This window comes from Vulpes lagopus, chromosome 7 (assembly GCF_018345385.1).
Source record: "Vulpes lagopus strain Blue_001 chromosome 7, ASM1834538v1, whole genome shotgun sequence".
Lineage (NCBI taxonomy): Eukaryota > Metazoa > Chordata > Mammalia > Carnivora > Canidae > Vulpes > Vulpes lagopus.
Window position 1 is genome coordinate 110368126 of NC_054830.1, and position 12509 is coordinate 110380634.

General features: G+C 44.6%; 1 protein-coding gene across 1 annotated transcript; it reads right to left on the reverse strand.

Moving 5' to 3' along the window:
• Nucleotides 1–7913: 7913 nt before the first annotated feature.
• Nucleotides 7914–8291, reverse strand: LOC121495872 (60S ribosomal protein L31-like). Its single transcript, XM_041763925.1, has one exon. The coding sequence runs from the start codon at nt 8286–8288 to the stop codon at nt 7914–7916; it is 375 nt and encodes a 124-aa protein (XP_041619859.1). The 5' UTR covers nt 8289–8291.
• Between the last annotated feature and the right edge of the window lie 4218 nt (nt 8292–12509).

The following is a 12509-nucleotide window of genomic DNA, read 5'->3' on the forward strand; positions in this document are numbered from 1 at the left end:
ATTGTGGGTCCTTTTGAGTTTATTCTACTTGGGAGTTTTTTGTGCTTCTTGGATTTTTGGATTTGTAGATTCATGAGTTTCATCAAATCGGAGAGTTTTTAGTTATTATTTCTTCAAGTATTCTTTCTGCCTATTCTCTCTCTCTTCTCTTCTGGGATTCCTACAGTACATGTGGCTCTGCTTGATGGTGTCTCACAGGTCCCTTAGACACTTCTTTTCTTTTTTCTTTTTTACTTTCTTTTCTTTCTCCCCTGCTCTTTAGACTTGATAATATCAGTAGTCCTGTCTTGAAGTGTGCTAATTTTATTTCTGCCTGCCCAAATCTGCTGTTGAACCCTATAGTGAATCTCAATTATTTTAGCTCATGACTTTCTGGATGTCTCAACTGAGTGTCAGGAATATTAATGTGTTATTTACATGTGTTGGTGAGATTTCATTCACTTTGGCAGGGCCATAACACCAATTTCCCTTAGCACTTTTGCTCTCAACCCAATAGCAGCTCCTATTGGCAAGCCTCAGGTACTCTCTTCGTATACATGTATAGCTTAGCTGTCAGCTACAGATTTACAAGGAAACCCTTCCTTGACCTACTGGGCTCCATATCTGCACATATATCTTCTATCCAAAGCCCTCATTCTTAGATTGAAGCTGCATTAGCTGCTCTAAACTCTGACCCCTGCTTCCTCATCTTACTGGTACTGTCATACTCTATTTGGACTGTAGCTCTATGAAACATGATTGGAAAATTGTCCTCAATAAGAGAGATGGATGGTTGAATGATTGTGTAGCTGACCTTATGAGTTTTCCTTCTCTCAGGTATCAGTCTTACACTGCCTGTTGTCCCTGCCTGAATAATTGTCATATATGTATTGTAGTTTTATAGTTGTTTATGATGGGAGGGCTAGAGTGCTATTAGCTACTCCATCATAGTTACAGGCAGAAGTTTTTCTCTTTCTTTCTCGATGAAGTGGATTATGTGTTGTCAAAGATGTTGAGACAGATGTCAGGCAGAGCCAGCCACTTTCTCTGAACCTTTGCCTTTGTCAGGTCTCTATGAACAATAGGGCAATCACTTGTTCAGCTCTGCAAGTACACAGATATGATGTCTTACACCCCCCAAATCCTTAGCATACTCCAAATAAAGGGAATTCTACATGAGCACTAATGGCAAGACTCTTGGATCCTGGAAGTCATTCACCTTATTGCAGACAAATAATGTGTTCATTTCTCATTAAAAATGCAGTTCTTCCTGCATTGCCCTTTGGTAGCAAGGAAGTTAAGTTTGCCCTATTGCTTGGTTGCGGGTGGATGGGACCATAACACTTTCAAAGGTCATTTTGGCTTCTTTGCTGCTGTGATTAGCACATGGGCCAGACTCCTGGCTTTGGGCCTGCAGGCAGAAAGCCATATAGTAAAGCATGTTCCAGCAGAGGAGGACACACAAGGGATGTCTTTCAGCCCATTAGAAAGGAGGCATAGCCAAGTCAAATACCAAAACTGAGACATGCTGCATCTACAAAGAAACATGGAGCTTGGCATCTCACACAGCTCCAGGAGCCCACAGGCAACTCATTCATTAAAGAGACATTTAATGATTGCCCTATACTGAGCCAGGCCCTATATTGGGTTCTGTATATAGACTGTGGGGGGAAGATTCATCAAGGACATGATGCTAAAGTTGGCTTCTGGAGTCAAATCCTGGTTCCAAGGAAAATTGAGGAAAAAAATTGCACTGAGCTCATCTTTTCCATATTTCTATTTGAATAAAAGAACATACAATCTGGATTTATTTTTTGCAAAAGGACTCAGAGATTTCATTTTGGAGGCTGAAGCACTGTGTGGAGGGCAACCTCTAACCTTATCTAACCCACACATATGCTCTTACGGTAGGTCTCAAGAGCCCACTCCTGGGTGTGTTTCCACAGCTGAGGACATGAATAGTATGGCCTTTCTGGAGCACTGAAGACTTTCTTTTTCCAAGAAGTAGATGTCCAAACTTGAGGTGGCTCACCCCACATTGTAAGATTAGGTGTGGACCTTTGAACTCCTTCCCTGGGTTACTCCTGAGACTGCCCTCCTGGCACGTTCAGTTTGTGGGTGGGTTTCTGGTAGGCAGAAAAGGGAAATTTCTATTTTAGGTGCCATGGACCTCTCTGGAGTAGGGACACTGCTGGCCAGGCTGAACATTTATAGGTCTGTATGTTCTTTGTATAAGTGAACCCACTACCCTCAAGTAAAGTCTTACATTCTCTCTGAAAATTCAGTTTCTATTAAAGGGAGGTCCCTGCAGGACCTAATGGTCCCAACACTCCAGAGATTTCCTGGGTTTCCAAAGATGATTTCAGGGCTTTCATTTTAATTAGGTTTACAAATATATCTCTGACTTCTTTTCTCAGTCAAGTTCTTGTGAGCCCTCTGGCCTGGGGGGCCTGGAGTCTTGGAATAAGGTAAGGCAGGCAGGGCTGTCTTGCCTGCTTGGTATCATTTTGGGGTTCTTGTGGCCACATTGGTGGATGAAGTCTCCAGTTCCAGACCATATGCTTCCATAATGCCCTCATCCATTCCTTCTCCAGTTTTCCCATCCTCTCCCTCTGCCTGTCCTCCCAAGTTCTACAGCACTTTCCACATTTATCTGCTGTTGCTGGTATGCCCTTCCATGGGCAGGCACGGATTCTTTGCAGAAACAGCCTATTTTGGGGGGGTCTGGGGGAAAATCTATGATATGATGGTCAGAATTATGATGGAAATTTATTGATTTAAAAATAAAATAAAAACAATTCAGTCTGGAAGAGACACCTTAGAAGAGGTGGTCTAAATGGAAATCCGTGGTATGCTGTGTTTTGTGGTTGGAATGGGATTGTAGTTTCGGGAGGCTGGAGCCTACTCTGAGAAGCAGAGGAAACTGAGTCACCATCACTAAAGGTTGGCAGAAACATGAGCTGGGACATTCCCAGGTAATGGTTACAAGTCTGCTTTTTCCCTCCTCTCACGAGAGTGGTTGTGAATGCCAGTCAAGAAAGCGGATACTGTGCTATCAGGCTGCTCTGTTGTACAAAACAAGTAAAGCATTTGGTGATACTAACCAGGGCCCACTTGGGAGTAATGGAACCCAGGCTTAGGAAAGGTGCTTGGGGCTCTAGGAATGCACCAGGGTGGGTGGGGGAGGGGGCAGGGGAAGATGGAGAAAGGGGAATTCACAATTTCTTGTGACTTAAGTGAAGAACAACAACCAATTTCCCCCTAAGAGTTGCACCCCCCACCCCATAGATAGATAGATAGATAAGGAAAGTATGTGAGACGTGAACCAGTATTGGCCAAATGTATCCATTGCATTCTGATAGGCTAGGCTTTGAGGAAAGAGTTTTCATGATGCATAAACCACTCTAAGCCCTAATGAGTCTGATTCCTCCCTTCTGGCTCTCCTGGCATAGTGAGAGGAGGCTTTTGTATAATTGGCCCTTGAAACATTATTACAATCACTTTGCGGCCTCCCTTCAGCTTATTTTTAATTACAAGGTCTATTGCATTGTTAAATTATTAACTGTGACAATTACTTATCTTGGCATTTTCTTATCTTGATGAAAATGAAAACAGCAAGGTCGTGTTAGCTCACTTGAGGTTTTGGTCGGCCACAGGCTTCAATTAAGCTGGGCCGGCTAGGCAAATGTTTGCAGTGTGCGGATGGGGCTCGTTGGCGGAGAGGCTGTTAGTGGGATCTGGGTGGCGAGGACCCGGGCTGCAGAGGTGCTTGTTCCTGGGCAGCTGGGACCAGGCCTTCTGTGGAAGTAGGAAGTGTTCTTGCAGGTCAGTGATTGGGGCTGCCTGCTGCTTCTGTCCCTCTAACCTCGAGGAGGGGACCCTGTGCACAGGGCTCACACTTTAAGAAGCTATCCTTCCAGGATCCTGGGTGGCTTAGCGGTTTAGTGCCTGCCTTTGGGCCAGGGCCTGATCCTGGAGTCCCACGTTGGGCTCCCAGCATGGAGCCTGCTTCTCCCTCTGCCTGTGTCTCTGCCTCTCTCTCTCTCTGTCTCTCATGAATAAATAAAATCTTAAAAAAAGAAGCTATCCTTCCTACCAGAGAGACAGACAGCTTGGGGCAGAGTCAGGAAGCAGAGTGCGTCTTTCTGTCTCACCCAACGACACATGTCCCAGCTCTCCACTAGCCATCGTCCCCTCGTCCCCTTTCTGCTTCTCTGTCAGCTGGAGGTCATTTAGACCTCCTTTTCCCTAGTCCTGTCAGCTGACCTCCTAGTGCTCTCTATATGGTCATACGGGTCATAGCGACAGCAACTAAGGGGCCGTGATGATAACGGTAACATTTAGTGAATGCTTGCTGTATGCCTGGTGTCTTGTCCACAGCAGGCTCTTGGCAAATGTTCCCAAGCGCTGGCCGTGGCACTCATTGTCATGCTGCCTTCTGTCCAGCAGGGGGTAGTGTGACCACACTATAAAGGGGGGCTTTCCTCCACCGACTTCTCCGGAAAAGTGAAACTTCAGAGCTTCTGCAGGTCCTGGAAGAATGCTACTGACTTTGACCACGGGTTGAAGGCTCCCACAGACAACAGGGCGAAATGATGCACAGCTGTCATTCCTGCCTGTCCCCCAGCCTGGGGCACTTGGGGTCTATCAGTCCCAACCTCAGGTCATTCTGTGTTCAACCCCCAGTTTCCACTAATTCCACGGAGGGCAAAGCACATGAGGTTGGAGAAACAGCTTTGGCCTCAGTGGGCAGTGCTGATTCCATGGCAGGTCCTTGACCTTACTTCCTTAGAGACACACAGATGATTCCCAGACCAGAGAGCCACGTGGTAGGAATTAGAGATTGGGGGTGCACTGATGCCCAAATGTGTTATATACTTTAGTGGATGGCACCACAGTTGAAAGGCTAGTTGGCCATTTGAGATACTTGCTTCAGTAGATAAATCCCCAGGGTGTCTAGCACTTAGGCAGAAGCCCTATGTAAAAGTCCTGTCTTCCCCATAGCCTGGGAACCAGTTGTGACCATGGTGTCATTCCCAGAGGGGAAGGGGTGAGACCACAGTGGGATGTGGCTGGGTCAGCTCTGACCTCTCTTCACCGTGGAGGGCCACGGTGAGAAGATGAGGCCTGAGCTGCTCTTACTCTGGGCAATCTCTGTTGACCTAGCTCCCTCTGTGGGCCTTTGCTTTGGGGAACAGGCAAGAGCTTCTGAGGAATGACTCCATGGACATTTCTGACAACTCAGGACTCTGAAAGCTGACTTTTTACTTGAGGAGGAATTTTCGGTGGCTGTGCCTAACAAAGATGGGTTAGGAGATCTCCTTGGTTAACTTCTGTGAGGGTTTGGATCCTGGGTCCTTCCACACAGCCCACATCTGAGGCTCTAGCTCCAATGGACTTATAGATTGATGGGGCTGCCTGACCTCTGGGCTTGCAGGAGTGCTTTTGGTTCAGGTGTTCAAAGCAGCCCGAGTTATCTTTGTAGCTTCTCCAAATTCCACCACTATTTTCTAGGCCTCTGTGAAAAAAGATGCTAATTTACCACAGACTGCTAACTCCCCACCCTCCTCCACCCCCACCTCTCCAGCTATCCACCTATGGGAGCCAGCAGGAACAGAGCAGTCAGTGTACCAGCTGTCAAATGTCTGCAAGGTCAAGGTGATGCCCACATTCTGGGGCTTTTGCTCTCCACCAGCAGGCCTCACCCCGAATTCACTGTGCAAAGTTCTCACGTTTAAGGAAGCTGTGTATCTGTGTGCAAGCTCAGCCCAAGTCCATTTTGAGAGAGTTGCCTTTCAGTGTCAGAGTAGCAGCTGAGGAGGACATGTTCCTTGATTCCTGACCTGGTAGGTGGGTTGGGGCCATTTATACTCTGGTTTAAAATAATAACAGCAACAACAACCATAATGATGATGATGATGATGACTGGCAGTTATGAGCACTTTAACACTAGCTATCTACTTTACAAGGATTATCCACTTTAATTTTTCGCAGGAACTCCAGGATGTACCTGCTATATGTGATATATATAATATTATATGTATAATGTATATATAATCTACTATATATAATACCTCTGTTATATAAGGTACCTGCTATATGTGATATATATAATATTATATGTATAATGTATATATAATCTACTATATATAATACCTGTTATATAAGGTGGAACCTGAAGTGTGGAGCATTTAACTGAAAGGTCTTTCTGGGAGAAAGTCACTGAGCCAAGAGCTGGGAAGTGGCTGAGAGGGGGCTGGCTGAGGAGCAGAATACAAGCTTCAGATCTCTCTCCACCCCAGCTGCTTACACCCACCTGATGTGGAGCCACATGGGGCTTGGTAATTATAGTACGACCTAGATCCAGTGGCCAGCAGCCAAGCTTCAGTCCCCACGATGGAGAGCCATGGTCTCTCATACAGTTTCCCAGACCTAAGTCAGTTCACATTACCAGAAAACACATAGTTGAAGGGGGTACTTGGTCCCATTGAGGAAGAAATCTACAACAGTGCCGCACCATGTTTAAATGTATATTGTAAATATGCTACTTCCCCTGTGGGGTCCATTGCCATTTACCAGAGTGAATGTAGATAAAGGAAATCTACAGTCCCTTTTGGGGCCACTTGAAACTGAATCTTAGTTTTCTTTTCCAATTCCTGGGGACTCCAAATGCCACCATAATCTACCAAAAAAAAAAAAAAAAAAAGGTTTATGGTGGTCAGATGATAATTGGAGGTTTGAACAAACTTCATTTCACATTGAGTCCATGACCTTACTCTGTGATATTTCCTTAGTTTCTAAATGTATAATGGGATACACTATGCAATCGGCACTACGCAATTGGCAGAATCATCACATTAGCTCCTTGAGCTGTGGAGTGAGAACTACTATGAACTTTGCCCTTCCTACAGTGATAGCCAAAAACAATGCTGTGTCCTCGGCAGGGGTGGGGGGCAAGGGGAGGATGTCAGAGACTAGCATGGAAAGGTCTTGAAAGGTGTAGAGGTAGTGGTTTCTATTTCATACCTTCTTAGCTCATCTCTTTGGCCTGTGCAGAAGGATGTGGGTCTTAGAAAATTATCATAAACCTAATTTATGTGGATTATCATAAGCCTAATTAGTTGGTGATTCTAATTATAGCCACTTTTCTAGGTGTGGTAACTTTATTGGCACAAATCCACACAACTCCTGGCATCTAATATGTTAAGTTTTCAATCTGACAAATAGTTTTGCTTTTACGCATCAGATACTGTAGCCAGGGCATCTTGGTGGTGCTGTCTCAGGGTGTAATATAGATTGTAAGGACCTTGGTCATCTTCACATGCCACAGAACATCACACAGATCCAATGCATGGATGAGAGCCTGCTGATTGGACCTAATAAGGAGGAAGTAGAATCTTAGAAACCTTAGAGACACATACAAGCCAGAGGATGAGAGATTAACCCAAAGAAAATTCTCTGAAGTTTTTTGGAATCTGGTGATTTGGAGAATATGGGGATATTCCCTCTAAAGTGAAAGAAAAGTTGCTCCATCTTTCATTCCTTACCTTTAAAGAGGCACAATGCTTTGGGGCCTTTTTAGATTTTGGAAACAATATGTACTACATTTTAGGATGCTGCTCTGACCTATTTATCAATTTATAAGGCTTAAAGTTTTGCCTAGAGTCCAGAGCAAGAGAAGACTCTGCGGGAGGTCCCAGCAGCAGTACAAGATGCTCTGACATGGAGCTTTAGGACTCAGCAGGTCAAATATACTTGAGGTTATCTATGGTAAATAACAATGCTGTGTGGAGACTCTACTAAGCCCTAATAGGAGAATCAGGGCATATACCCTTAGGGTTTTGAAGAAAAGCTGTGCTGCTGCTGCTACTCCTTCTTCTTCTTTTTTATTTTTATTTTTTTGCAGTTTTATACCTTTATTTGACAATCCCTGATTAGTTCTCATCCACATTAACAGTCTGTAGATTTTTGAAAGTGGTGACAGGTATGTAGGTAACCAGTGTGTAGAGCTTGTTTGGTGAATCTTCATCCTCGTTACGTTTTCTGGACAACCGCACATGGATATGGTATGGAACATTCCTTATTCCTTTGGCCCAGACAGCTTTGTTGAGCCTGGTGTCAATGCGCACATCTGGAGTTCCCATCTCCTTCATGGCAAATTTTCGGATCTCTTTGAGTGCCCGAGGGGCATGCTTCTTGAAACCCACTCCATGGATGCGTTTGTGAATGTTGATGGTGTATTCTCTGGTCACTACCTCGTTGATGGCAGAATGGCCCTTCTTCTCGCCACCCTTCTTTGCAGGAGCCATTCCGCCAGGCTCTAGTTGGAAAAGCTTCTTCTTTTTTAAAGCAGACTCCATGCTCAGCATGGAGCCCAGTGTGGGGCTCTAACTCATGATCCCGAGATCAAGAGTTAGACACTCAACTGACTGAGCCACCAGCTGCCCCAAAAGCTGTGCTTTCTTATCCAAATAACTATTCTCCTCTTGAGAAACCACCCCTGGCTTCCTCTAGCTGGCCCTGGTAGACTAGATGCCTGAATAGGCAACCTGAGCTGCCCATCACACACTGGGTATTATTTGGCCCCCTTACCCAAGGTGGGGCTTGCATAGTAGCAAATCCCTCAGATAAGGATTCTCCCTCAAGAGAATTAGAGAGAACAAGTAAATTGCATGATAAGTAAGACATAAGTAAGTGAGTGCCACTTTTTTTTTTTATGTCAGGAACATTTTTATTTGATCGAAATGTTAATGAAAGATTCCACACATGTTGAGTGCCACTTTTTTAAAAAAAGATTTTATTTATTTATTCATGAGAGACAGAGAGAGAGAGAGAGAGACAGAGACATAGGCAGAGAGAGAAGCAGGCTCCCTGCAGGGAGCCCAATGTGGGACTTGGTCTTGTGACTCCGGGATCATGCCCTGAGCAAAGGCAGATGCTCAACCACTAAGCCACCCAGGTGCCCCTAAGAGGTCAGAACTTAAGAACAACCCATGGCTGCCCACTTTCTCTGGACTCAGGGGTGGCCAGAAGTGTGAATCTACTCTAATTTATGGGTAGTGGCTAAAAGTTTGGCTGGATGATCAGGGACTTGGAAAGAACAGGATCAGACACTGGTGGCAGTCTGGATAAGAGGTACATGCATAGATCTCTCAGGAAGGGCACAGAGCATGAAGATTTTTGTGTCTCATGTGAATGCTTACCAAATTGCATCCACTGTGAGGAGGCTTTCGGTAATCAAGTAGACGTGATGACAAGTTCTGCAGAGGTAGTCAACCTCTTTTGCCAGTGGTCCCAATGTTTGCTCAATGGGCCCATGAAAAAAGGGCCTGTGGTGGCAGGAATGGAGACTGCACATGGACTCCAAACCTGGACTTCTCCAAGGCTGATCTGGTTATCATCACCACTGCTGAGTGCCTAACCTGACAGCAATAGAGACCAATGCTAAACCCCTGCTTATAGCATCATTCCTTGGAATATTTGACTCCTTCCATCATGGTGAGGACAATAATTGGTTCTCTCTGGAACACTCATGTATTCTGGATATGGATTTGCCTTCCCTGCCTTCTGTCAGCACCAGAATTCATGTATTATGGGATGCCTTATTCACTATTAAGGTACTCCTCCAACATTGCTTCCTAGTAAGGAACTCATTTCATTGTAAAAGAAGCACAGCAATGGATGCATGCCCATGAAATTTACTGGTCTTATCATGTGCCCCATTAGCTGGCCTGATAATGGATTGAATCATGTGAAATTGCCAACGTTCAACTGTTTTAGACTCATAAAATTAGCAAATTTCAATGATTCAACTCAACACAACAGTGGAATGACTTTTTGAATATTCATGTATGGCACCAATTGGGAGACAACATCCCGAAAGAAAGGCGATCTGTCTTATTGGATGCAGTATACTACAGCCAGAATTCAGGGATCTGGGAACTAAGAGGGTGACTGTGGGAGCTGCTCCTTTTACTACTCTACCCAATAATCCACTGAAATGATTTTTGCCTCACGGTCCTGCAACTTTGGGCTCTTAGTCTTTTAGTCTTTTTGTCTTTTAGTCTTGATTTCTGAGGGAGGAATGTTTCCACTGGGAAACAAAACAATGACACTGTGGAACTGGAAGTTGGGATTGCCACATGGCCACTTTGGGCTTCTCATGGAACTGAGCCAATGAGTAAACTCTCAGAAGGAGTTTACTCTCCTGGTTGGGAGGATGGATCTCAATTACCAATAAATTCATTGTTTTGCTTAAGTCAGTTCAAGTTAGTTTTCTGTCCTTTGTGACAAAGATATACCATAGGAGCTCAATAAATACTGAATTACAAATTAGTTTCTCTTCTATCTCTTTGGGTTGCTCCATAGTTGGGCCACAGAATAGCTTATGTAATTCATTCCTTTTTTCTTACTGGGGGCCTCCTTTCTTGACCACACCTGGAAAGGCAGATGGGATGACAGTGCCACCTGAACAAAGCAGCAGAGAAGGAAACCAAACTTTTGGTTGTCATTTAAAACATGAAAAATGAGAAAAATAGCAATTTATATTTCCTTCCTCTCCCAGAGCACTGCGTGAAGTGTCTGAAAGCTTCTGCAGTACAGAGTTTGGAACTGCTTCTTTACCTCACACCTTTGATGAGCAATAGCTTGAGGTCTGAGGCAGGGCTCTAAAAGAAGTTGACATTTTTTCCCTTTTCACCTTGTTACAATGTCCAGTGATGCCTGTTTAATGGGGCCAGAAATGAGGTCCCATGTGTCTACATCAGGGCTTTGAGAATCTTATCTGGTGGTACAACTTTTACTCAAAATTAACGCATTGCGTGGTTAAGGGGATGAATAAACTCATTAAGGGAGCTAGCCGATGTCCTCATTGTCACCTAACAGCATTCATTGTGTGTGTGCTTAGAATAATGTCTTTCCTACAAGCCAAATGGGAAAATGCTTTAATGTATTTCCCTGAATTTGGCCTGCCACTATTGTAAATTACCTTGCTTAATGGACTTTGGGATTCTGTTATCTATTTGGAAACTTCTGAGCTCCTGGAGAACCAAATCAAGTGCTTTAGTCCCTAGCAAGGGAAGGCAGGCTTAGAAGATTTACAACTCCGTGAACATCATTATTGATGTCTGTTGTGTTTTGCAAACAACTTTCCTGTGAAATAAGTACTTATGATGAGGCCACAGGCACTTTTTTTTTTTGATAAGTCACCCTGAAATAATGACTACTAGGACCCATAAATCCCCTCTGGTAATCAACAGTCCAGGAAGGTATCTGGCAATGATCCCACCCCACCCCCACTCTAGCTGCATGTGGGAACCCTGCCAAGGCCCTCAGCAACCTTCCGGTCATTTACCAAGAGCAGCTAAAGTGATCACTACCACTGTCACCACCACCACCACCACCACCACCACCACCGTAGCCACAGATGTAGAGCACTTTACAGCTGATGGAAGCATTCATAGGCCTTATCTCACTTCAGGAGATGTGGGACCTGAGGTCCAGAGAGGTCAGCCAGGAGTGAGGGCAGGAACTAGGGTAGAACTTGGGCATCCTGACTTGCTCTTACTGTCTTTACTCTTTATACTGGAGTGGTTAAAGTTTATGAGTCAGCTTGACTGGGCCATGGGTGTCCAGATATTGGGTCAAACATTACTGTGGGTTTCTGTGAGGGTATATTTAGATAAGAGAAACATTTAAATCGGTGGACTGAGTAAAGCAGAATGCCCTCCCTAATGTAGATGGGCCTCATCCAATCCTTTGCAGGTCTGATTGGAGCAAAGCCCAGCCCTCCAATGAGTAAGATAATTCTCTGGCCTGATGACCTTTGAACTGGGACATCAGCTCTACAGATTTTTTTTTTTTAAAGATTTATTTATTCATTCATTCATAGAGAGCGAAGAGAGAGGCAGAGACACAGGCAGAGGGAGAAGCAGGCTCCATGCAGGGAGCCCGATGTGGGACTCGATCCCGGGTCTCCAGGATCACACCCCAGGCTGCAGGCAGTGCTAAACCGCTGTGCCACTGGGGCAGCCCAGCTCTACAGATTTTGGATTTGCCAGACTCCATACTCATGTAAGCCAATTCCTTACCATAAATCTCCATATATATATATCTATCATATATACATATACCTTCTATTGATTCTGTTTCTCTGGAGAATTCTAATATGACTACTTCCTCCTCATGGAGTGATATAATGTGCCCTGACTGCTGGTCCCTGAGCTGGAGCACAGGCCTGAGCTTGGGGATACGAAAAGGTTAAAACTGGTTGTGACAGTAAAGGTGTAAAAGAATTATTTTTAATTGTGACAGAATGCATATAACATAGAATTTACCATCTTGACCATTTCTAAGTGTACAGTTTATCAGTGCCAACTATGCTCACAGTATTGCATAAAGTTCTCATTAAAATTGGGCTAGATAGAACTTTTTAGTACCCAAAGATGAGATCATCCTTACCACGAGCAGTGACCCTCACAACTTCTGGATTTGCCCGAGATGGCTCCGAGCGACAGGGAAGGAGAGCCAAT